Source organism: Pteropus medius, unplaced genomic scaffold (genome assembly GCF_902729225.1).
Source record: "Pteropus medius unplaced genomic scaffold, Ma_sr-lr_union100, whole genome shotgun sequence".
Lineage (NCBI taxonomy): Eukaryota > Metazoa > Chordata > Mammalia > Chiroptera > Pteropodidae > Pteropus > Pteropus medius.
Window position 1 is genome coordinate 15,971,838 of NW_024349798.1, and position 10,733 is coordinate 15,982,570.

At 50.8% G+C, this 10,733-nt stretch overlaps 1 protein-coding gene across 1 annotated transcript; it reads right to left on the bottom strand.

The window, feature by feature from the left end:
- Positions 1–5,455: 5,455 nt before the first annotated feature.
- Positions 5,456–10,370, bottom strand: ITPRIPL2 (ITPRIP like 2). Its single transcript, XM_039885448.1, has one exon. The coding sequence runs from the start codon at positions 9,714–9,716 to the stop codon at positions 8,109–8,111; it is 1,608 nt and encodes a 535-aa protein (XP_039741382.1). The 5' UTR covers positions 9,717–10,370; the 3' UTR covers positions 5,456–8,108.
- Between the last annotated feature and the right edge of the window lie 363 nt (positions 10,371–10,733).

Below are 10,733 nucleotides of genomic sequence, written 5' to 3' on the forward strand. Positions count from 1 at the left end.
CTCTACTGAAAAATTCCAGAAGGAACCATCTGACCTAAGTCAGTGGTGCGCAACTCTGGCTGCATTCTAGAATCACCCAGGAAGCCGTGAGAAGTACCCATGCCTGGGCTGCACCCTGCATCTCTGGCCTCACAGGGCCGGGGTGGAGTCCTGAGCATAATTTTACAAAGCCCTTGAGTATTATCATACAGGGCGGCGAACCACTAGCTTGAGCTTTCCGCCAGGACTCAAGCAATGGAAATCAACTTTCGTTTAAGAAATAAAATGGGGACAAAGCTTAGAAGATGGTCCAGTTTAGAAGAAAGAGAGAGATATAGGGGTGGTCGACCTTATCACTGGGTGTCCTTTCTGGGAAGATGTACGATAAATATTTATTCACAACTGCAGACTCACTCACAGTTCTGTGGCAAGGGAGGTCTGGTGATGGGCAGGCATTGGGCAGAGTGCCCGAGGGTGACCCCCTCTTAAGAAATGGATTCCTTTTTCTCTTGTTCTGGAGGTGCTGGGGCACTACGCCTGAGAGACCATAGCTAACGTCTGGAAAGCGCGTCTCAATTTCACATGCGTTATTCTTTGATTCTCCCAACAAACCTGTAAACGGGGGAACTACCACCCCCATTTTGCAAATGAGAAAACTGATGTCCACGTGAGTGAACTGACTTGCCCAGAAGATAACACCTAGTGAATGGTAGAGCTGAGACTTCAGTCCTAAAATTTAGGGAGCATCTACTATATGTTAGGTCTTAGGCAAGTATAAATTATATAATCATAAAATTATAAATTCCTCAATTACTTCTCATTTCTTTGATATACTCTTCTGCTATTTGTTTCTAGAATTCATGTGGTAGAAAATTATTTACCTACAAATACCCATTGAGTCCTTCTGGGCTGCTATATGCCAGGTGCCAGGCTCTCTTTCCCAGTTTCCCTTACAGCTCAGAGAGGTCATGTGACACCGTTCTGACCAATGAGGTGTAAGAAGAAGTCTGCTGTGCTCTCTAATCCATTCTCTCTTCTCTGGGCCTGTAATAGCCCCTATGGGATCTTGACATGACAATCGTGAGGATAAAAGTGAGAATATCCAGAATGGCAGAGCAAAAAGATGCCTGGGACCCCGATTCATCCCTGAACTGCTGGCTGCCTACCTCCGGGCTTCTGGCTGACAAAGAAATATAAACCCCTAAGTGTTTAAGTCACTACAGGTTAGGTTTTTATAAGTTGTGGCCAAACGTATTTCTAAGTGACACAGTCTCCTCCATGCCCTTCATCACTGTCATTCTGTTCCTTTACAATGGAACGCATGGCCCACCAGCTTGACACGGGCCAGCATGAAGCTGCAGCCTAGCCATGCTAGGTCCACTGAATCAGTGTCTTAATTGCATTACCTTCGAGACCTTTGGCATTCTGTCACCTGAATCAGCACTTTCATAAACATATCAGCTTCCATGTGTTCTTACAAGATAAGAACAAAGGCAGGGACAGAGACAAACAGCTGTGTAAACACACTGCTCAAAGATGGCGACGCCGCCCGCACTTGACACTGACTATGCTTCAGCTGAGGAGGAAACCTGGGTTCACCGGGCGGAAGGTGGTTTGGGTGCCAGTCAAGCGTTTGTGTCAAAGTCTGGCTGTTTGAAAGTCAAATGGACAGAAGTCAAGGATGGCCTGCATTTTCTCCAGTGACAGCCCTTGCATGCCAGTATTTTTTTAAGCTTCCAAATCAGTCAGCTATTGCTGAGGCAGTAACTACCACTAACTCAGTGGCTTAAAGCAATGTCTATTATTGCTATGGGCCAGCTGAGAGGTTCTGCTGACCTAGGCCAAGGTTGGCTGGTCTTAGGTGGGCTCGCTCAAGTGTTTCAATCAATCCATTGTAAGGTCGGTTGTGACGAAGACGGGGTTGGAGGGGCTGGTCTGGAATGGCCTCGACCACCTGTTTCACAGGTGGCTGGCCAACAGCTCTGGTGACAGGGTTGGAAGGGCCACGTGCTCTGTCCTCCTCCGGCAGGCTAGTTGTTCACACAGTAGCAGCAGGCTTCCAAGAGAACAATCAGAAGCAGATATTAAATAGGCGTGGCTGTGTTCCCATACTTAAAAAATAAATTTTGTAAATAGAAAGAAATCATTTGCCAACCCCTGCTTAATTCATTCTCCACCTTGCAGGCAGAATGAGCCAAACTCAAATGCGACCTTGTCGTTCCTTGCCTAAAGTGGTTCACCGGTATCTTCGAGATCAGTCCAAACTTGCAGCGAGGCTCACAGGCTTGCGATCAAAGTGTGGCCCCTGGAGCAGCAGCATCACATCTGGAAGCTTGTTAGAAATGCAGAGTCAGGTCCCACCCAGACCTGCTGAATCGAAACGTGCTTTCTAGCAAGATCCCACGTGATTTGCACATTCCAGTTTAAGAAGCTCTGGCTTCAAGGCCCCTGGTGTCCTGGTGCCTCCCTGCCTCTCCCGTCTCACCTCGGCCCCTGAAGCCTTCTCCCGCCCACCCACCCCCACTTTCCAGCCAAACTGAAATGCGCCTTTCACCGCAGCGAGTGACGCCTTCTTCTCCAGTGCATCTCCCCGAGTGACGCCTTCTTCTCCAGTGCATCTCCCCTCGCTGGGCGAATTCCAACCTATCTTTGGATCTCAACTGAGACAACGCCTCTTCCTAGCAGCCCTCCCTGAACTACACGAGGTTCCTCTCTTCTGTGCTTCCTTAACCCTTCCCCACCTAGCACTTGCCACATTGCATGGAGATGATTTAACTGCCTGCCTCTCACAGCAGTTTGTGTGCTCTTGAGAGACCACATCTATCTTGGTCGTCACTTTGTGTGTCCTCAATTCCCAGGGGACAAGAGCTCCTGAATAACCACTTGTTGAAAACTAAAAGAAACACACCCTACCACCTTCCCCCTGGGCAAGCGTCCTACACAACTACTGTTTAATGTGCAATTTTCCCTAAATTTTCCACCGGGCTCCACGGCCTTGAAGAATCCTACAGTCTCCAAGATTCCATCTCTCACTAAGCCTGGTGGTTTTTCACATTAGCGTTTGTTCGCCATTTGAAGAGGGCCCGAGGGTTGAAGAGATTTCTGGGCAAAATTCTTGAGCTATAAATTAGCCACAGGCTAAGATTTGAATTGGGTTTAGAAGTGTGTGTGGGAGCTGGGGAAAAGGGGAGTGGAAGAAGGGTAGGGGCAGACGGTTCTAGGCAAGGTAACGGAAGACCTTTAGGCAGGACCCCAGGCTGCAAGCCCGCAGAGCTATGAACTGGCACCCTTTCCCACCTGTGCCCGGAGCCAAGTCTGTACTAACAACGATCCTAGCTTTGCTCATGGGAAAAGACTCCCATTCTCCCAGACGCTGAGAGCAGGCGAGGCTTCCGTAAAGAATCATAAGCCAGCGTGGCCACAGGCTGCCTGCCGGGGAGATGAGACCCCTCCCCAAATCTGACATCCAGTCCAGAGGTTTCTACAATTTCCTTTATTGACAAAGCAAAGTATAAAAGAACAAGGCCCCCGAATGACCCATATGATTAAAAGTGCAAATTTACTCCAACCTGAAATAGAAAATAAGTGGCAGGCCTTGACTATTTGGGCCATGGAAGTTTGGTGTGATTAAAACGCTTCTTAATCACACAATAGCAGCTGAACCATAGTCGATTAACTCTTTGGTCTCTGTTATTGGAACAAAACATGCTGTGATCGCAGCCGACATTGCATCATAATATAGAGGCTGGGGCCGGAATACATATTAAAAAATCACAATAAAATAAGAGGAATGTTTTAAAGCCAAGTGACTGAATCAAGGCACATTTTTTTTTTAAAGCAAAAGGTGCTTAAAATATTCCTGAATATCTGATACTTTAAAAACCAGATTATACGTAATTTAGCTGCATGTTTTAGTCTATTCTCTCTAAATCGATGGTCACATATATCTTTACTCTTCCCCAACTTATACTCGCCTTCTCCTCACCCAATCATGTGCTGTGTAGGTATAAAAGATAAGCAGTAGTGTCTAAGTAACCGACATGAGATTTTTAAAAAATTAACAAACGCCACATGGTAACATTGAACTTTTTTTCCCTCTGAAGGGACTCTGGAAATGAAAATGAGGTTCGTTTTTTTCCCTCACGTGGATAGGGATGAGTTAAGTCTTCAGCATCAAGGTTAAAAGCCGCATTTCACAGAAAAAGTAACTTGCTCCATGAGGTTCAAAGAGACGCACTGGAAGCTGGTTACGTTAAGTCAGAATCCTAGGATGTCATTTTGGTGGGAGCAGCTGAGTCAGAAAGGGGGTAGACTCATCCGATCAGAACAGCATTCTTGGCAGTGGGAACGGTAACAAACCTCAGAAGCTCGGCCCGAAGGGTCAACACTGTTTTTTTTCTGGTGTTCACCGCCACCAGCCACCGTTGCTAAGACACGGGCAAGGATATTACTTAAAAAATAAAATGAAGAATTTAAAAGTAAGAATAAAATACCAAAAAAAAAAAAAAAACCCACAAAAAAAACAGAACTATTCTTGCGTCCTTCCTGACTCCATCTACCGGCTCCAGCACAGCCTAGGGGTTTAGCCATCAGGAAGAGGAAATGTAAACTAGCCCAGAGGTTTCATGGAGGATCTGAGTCAAGAACAGCTCCAGGATCCTGGGTCCTTCACAAATTACAGTTAAATGTTATCTGTGGCCCTGTTAATCACTTTGGTTTGTTTCTTTCTACTACGTAAAAGCAGCTCTGTGAATAAAAGAAGACTTAAAATATCACTCCCCAACTACATATAACATCACATCCCGTAACAATAAATAGCATCTTACTTGTCTGTACTTGAGGTTAACTGTTTAAAGGCAGGGTGGTCGCAAACTGGTGGGCCTCAGGCTCAACAAGATGTTTTGTTTGCAAGCTCACATGGGTGTTCTTGTGGCATTTATGAAATTACTTTCTTTAAAAAATCAGCAAGTTTCACTTAAAAAAAAAAAATCTGATTTCCTGCCTCTCTCTCTCCTTTTTTCCTTGTATGGGCCATAGCCAGCATGACTGTTATTTTGGGCAGTCCTACCGGCTCACCCACTCTACCTACCTGGCTCCTGCCCAGGCATTTCTTTGAGTTGCGACCCCCTGGTTTGAAACAGCACATGTGTGAAAAAATGGGTTTCCCTATCCAAACCTCCCTCGTGCCACTCACAGGTTCACCTACTTCCCTTCCCTTCATTCCATCTCATTCATGTCCTCCTTCCTGAATCCTCTGGACTTCTCCTTTGCTCACATTCTCCCTTCTTTCAGCTTCAGTTTCATTTTGCAAAAAAAAACCAAAATAAAACAAAACAAAACAAAACAAAAAACAAGCATCTACTCCCAGCCCACGAGCATTCCAGGATGGCTCCCAAGACTGGTCAGTGGGAGTGACTGAAGGGCGTCTCGTGGCAAAATGGCTGAGTCATTTTCCCCAGACATTTTCTCTGAGTGCTGGCCGGGACAATTAATCATTTTTTTTTTTTATCATGAAAATTTCTGAGCTTTCCTATAAAAAAAAAATATTGCAGATATGAATCTCCAGTACCAAGTATACACCAAAAATGTGTACATTTCTGATCAAAGGCATGACAGAGCCCTAATAAAATACAGAACTGAGCTTAATTTAAGTGCCTCAGGCAACCGTCACGCCTGGCTAATGCGCCATATTATTTCATTTGTACACAGTACACGTTTAGGATTACTAAACATTGATCAAAATTGATCGAAATTTCTAAGTTTTGGTTACCATGTACAGAGAACAACTGCTCACCATGGCATTTAAATAAAACATTAATATTTAAAAAAATTCACAAATACAATCAATGCCCTATTAATTTAAAAACATAGTAAAATTTTAAAATCTTGAGGATGAGGCTTTGAGTCATTAACCTGAAGAAGAAAAATAACAAAAACCTACAAAAACAATAGATTTAAACTTCAAAACACTATTAAGATAAAAAAAAGAACCTATCAACTCAGCTAGAAATAGTTGGAAAATTCGGCTTTTAAAAAGCTTTATAATTCTCTCCAAGAGCCTCACTGTCACCCACCCCAGTAGATTTAATGACCACAAGGGAAATTGTGGCTGACTACGGAAACATTATGAACTATATATATATGTATAGTTTATACATATATATATGTGTATATATACACACACTTCCTCTTGGAATTTATTTTAAAAAGTAATTTAAGAAAAGCTGTGCAGTTTATATCTTTGCAGGAAGTTGGCAGACTGATCCCTTTGCTAAATGCAGTACCTTAAACCTTACAGTGACCTCAAAAGCTAAGAATGACCTCTGTGGTATCAAGGGGAACTGTCCCCAAAACAACCTCAAGGAGAAAACACATTCGCAACTGTTTCCCTTATAGTCCGAGGCTGCAAAGGATGTGAGGAGTCTCTGCAGTTCTGATGACAAGGATTTCCTATAAATCATTTACTCGCAGTGACTTCCTGTAGTGGCCAAGCAGGTCCTCTAAGGAAAGTTTAAAGAGTTCCCTCAAAATAACTCAGAAATGAAACAATGGCTCTATTCAGGTGGCTACTTCTGTCTTCTGAGTTTTACCTTTAAGAGTCTAAGAGAGTACATGTCTTTATTAAAAAATAAAATAAAATCCCGAAGTATAACACTGGGACTGGCTGCAGTTCCTATTAGGCAAACGTGGGATGGACCATTATAAACCGAAACTGAGTTTTCAGTCGACGGATGCAATCGTGGGCTGTCAGAAATTTGGGAGGACAGGAGGGATTTCAGAATGGGCTTCTCCAGGCTGCAAAACAAACCCAACTCGGTGATATTTCTGCCCAAAGACAAAAAGAAGCTGACTACGTCCTCCCCATATCCCCCCCGCCCCACCTTGCTCTCCTCTGCTGACCGATGGGGGAGTCACTGATCTTCAAGCAAAGAGCCCAAGATATTCACCAATACGCAAGCAGGATGCTGTGTAGGACCCGAGCTGAATTAACTGCTCCCCAAAGCGCCACAGGGCCACTGCTTAAGGGCAGCTTGGGCTCGGGGCTGAGAGTGCGAAGGACGTGCCAGGCACTTCCTCTTCATTATCTCATTAAACTCAGAAAGAAATCCCATGCAAAGAAGTTTGTTAAAAAGCCTTAGAATGAAAAAGGTTTCTTTCTTTTTTCTTTCTTTTCTTTTTTTTTTCCACCCAGCAGCAAGTCCCAGTGAGACACCTGGCTAGGCGAAGATATACATCCTTCTTGAGACTCAATATGTTTTCCGCTCTCACCAGCGTTGTCTTAAACATGGATTTCATCGCCACTTTGCACTGTGCCTGGCTCACAGTAGGCGCTCAACAAATGGGTGTTGACTGGTACACACCCGGGCTTGTGCCTGGAGGGATGTAAACGAGCCTGCTTTTCAAGACTGCATATTTTTTAATAAGAAGTGTAGCTGGCCTCCCTTTCACATGCGACACTTAGCGCCACAAAATGAAAGGACTGATTAAAGTGCCATTTGCTCGGGAAGTTTCTCTAATCAACTCTTGACTGGACCCTCGTGACTGACTTCACAATCCCATCACGCCCCCGTGATTGCACCGTTTAAAAAAATACATTAATATTAATTTGAATAGAGAAAACTATGATTCTCAGAACAGTAGCCCCTAGAATAGAACTTCAATTCCAGTTGGAGAGATTCAGATTAAAAAAAGAAAAAGAGACATTCGGGAACCCAGGACCTGGCAAGTATTATGCTCAAAAACGTTAGCTTCTTTCAATTTGGGGGCCAGGCAGATCTGTGTCTCAAAAACCAACAGAGGGAAGCGTCCCTGAAGCTGGTTCTTGTTTCCTTCTTTGGACTTCCCTAAAAGCCCGGATCCTTCTACAGAACCGTTCCACACAAACCCACGCTGGCCCAGCTCTTAGCTGCTCTTAGATGTCTTTCCACAGTCTGCCCGGGACACCCTGGTGGGCCTTAAGAAGATGCCATAACTGTACTGGATTGTGGAGCCAGGGGTGACATTTAAGCCACCCAATGTCACCCTCTGAACTTTCCAACCTTCCGCAGCTCCTCTTCCTTGCCATCCCCACCCCCACCCCGTGGGAGACGCTTTAGGGGCATTAGGCCACTGAGGGGCCCTGTCAGGGTTTACGGTTCATCTTTAGGAAACCCCTGCGTGCGCTGACTCCGGGGTGAGGGACACCTGGCAAGGTAGCGGGGACCCCCATAGGCCCGCAGAAGCTGGGGCAGCCTCCGCCATGTGGACAGCAAGCGCGCCGCCGCGAGTTCCCGGGCGGGCCAGTCGAAAGCCGCCAGGAGGTCGACGGCGGCGGCTTCGCGCAGCACCTTGGGCAGCGGGCCCACCTCGGCGGCCGCCCCGCCAGGGCCCAGGACGCAGTGGAAGAGCGTCTGGCGTCGCAGCAGGCAGTCCCTAAGGAACTGCACTAACTCTTCCAAGCGCCTGACCAGGTGCTCCTCGTCCCAGCCGTGCTCCGGAGCCCCCTCGCGCAGCAGCACCGCCAGCAGCGCTGTCTTGAGCACGTATGAGGACAGGATGCGTCCCCACTGGGTGGCGGCCACCGGGTCCAGCCCACGGGCGCCCAGGTCACGCAGGGCTTTAAGTAACTGCAGGCACTTGAGGTAGCAGGCACCCGGAGGGGCCCGTTCCTGCAGCCAGCCCAGCAGCTTCTGCTCTTGGCGCGCGGTGTTCACGCTCCACAGCGCATCTGCGCGCAGGCCTCCGGGGAGCTCCGACAGGGGCCCGACGGGCGAAGGTGGCGGTGGCGGTGCCACGAGGAAGACGCCGTCGCCTAAATGGACGGCGGGGATGAGACGCACGGCCATGGAAAGGCGGCAGCAGCCGTAATCGGTGCGGCAGGGCAGGATGTGTAGAGTGGGCGGCTGCTCGGCGCCGCCCGGGGTCAGGCTGACCCGACAGCGTCCCTCCAGGCTGTAGCGCACGGTGGCCAGGGAGCGCTGCAGGTGCGACTGGAACCAGCGCAGCACTAGGGTGGCCGAGAGGTGGCGCCGGCCGCGCACTTCCACGCAGAAGCCGTCCGCGAAGGGCTTGCAGTCCCGGAGCCAGTGGCCCCCAGAGGCCCCAGGAGGCGCCTTGAGTGCGCACACGAAGCTGCCGTGGAAGGCCGGGGACAGCGCGGGCTCGGAGCCCAGGCTCCGCGGCTCCAGCGCCACCAGCGGGGGCAGGCGCAGGGGCACCAGAACGTCGAAGCTGTCGGGCCGCCGGATTTTGTGCTGCTCGTAGGCGCTGCCCACCTGGATGAAGTCTCCGCGGAAGGCCAAGGCCAGCGCCCCCCCGGGGATGGGGCCTGGGGACCCGCGGGCGCGTCCAGCCCGCACCAGCTCGCCCACGATCCGGCTCACGTGTGCCTTGCTGTGGCCCAGCACGTGTGGCGACAGGCGCACCTCGTGCTCGTAGTAACTCTCCAGCAAGATGCCGAGGCTCGGCTCTCCGAAGTGTCTTGGCGAGAGGGTGGAGTGGCCCCCGAGGCGGGGAGACCCGGGCAGGAAGCGCTGCCGGACAGCGTGGCGACAGCGCAGGAGGATGTAGCCGAGGAGCAGCAGGACGCCCACCTTGAGCAGCGGGAAGCCGCCGTCCGCGCCCTCGGGGCCGTCGGGGGGCTCGGCCCGGGCGCCTCCGCTGCCCCGCAGGACATGGTAGAGACACACGAGGGCAGTGCACAGGCCGGTCACCACCGGCCAGAAGACGCGCAGGTTGAGGGTGTAGTGCACCGACATTCCGGGCGCCCGGGCGGCCCAGGGCGCGAGCCCCGGCGGCGCCACCAGCCCAGCATGCGCGCAGCGCGCCGGCAGCCCCGCCGTCCCCGTCTCCTTCGCCTCGGCGGCGGCTCCCCCGTCGCAGGGGCGGAGGAAGCCGCCCTCCAGCTCGGCCTCCTCTCTCAGCTCAAGTTGTCCTTCCAGGCGAGGCCGCCCTGCGCTCCGCGGCTCGGGGCCGCGTTCGGCCCAGCGGCCCTCTCCGCCCCGCTGCCCGCGGCCAGCTTCTGGCCCAACCGGGCTCGCCCCCTACCCTGGGCGGCCCTTGCCGCCGGGCTCCCCCGCCGCTCCCCTCCGCGCTCGTTCCCGTTACTCCGGCCCGGGAGTTTCCTCTTCCGAGGGGAGGCGAGGCCGCCCAGCTGGCGGGGAGGAAATGCCGAAGTCTGGAGCTGCGCGCCGAGCTGGCGGGAGGGGTTGGCCCCCTCCTAGGCCTCCGCCTCAAAGCGACGGGGGCGGTGGGCAGGGACTTCAGGACACGCTTGGAACTGGCCTGCCGCGGGCCACCCTCATCCTCCCTCCCCGCAGGCAGAACTGGGAAGGCCCGGATTCCGGGGCGGTGGCCTTGCCCGGGGAGCTTCGGGAGCTGGACTCGCAGAAAGTTACACTGGGAAGTTGAAAGGAGGAGAAAGAGCTGGCACCGAGACACTCCCTCCCCGCCTCTCCCCTCCCCTCCCCTCCCCCTCCCGCGAGGCGCGGCGTCGGTGGCGTAGCAGGCCCTGCGGTGCGCCAATGTCTTTTATTCAAAACGATAATTACCGCACACCTACTGTGTGCCAAGCAGGAGGCTAGGTGCTGGGGGAATAGTTCACGAAACAGACGTTTCTGCCCTTCCTAAAGCTTGCAAACTTAAAAAAAACAAAACAAAAAACAAAAAACAAAAGAAAAGGGATCCCATAGCAGAAAATGCTTTGAATGAAACAGCCGTATGGGGGAGTGGGAAGGTGCCCGGTGCTCTGTGGAAGCTGGAGCTTCTCTGTGGGG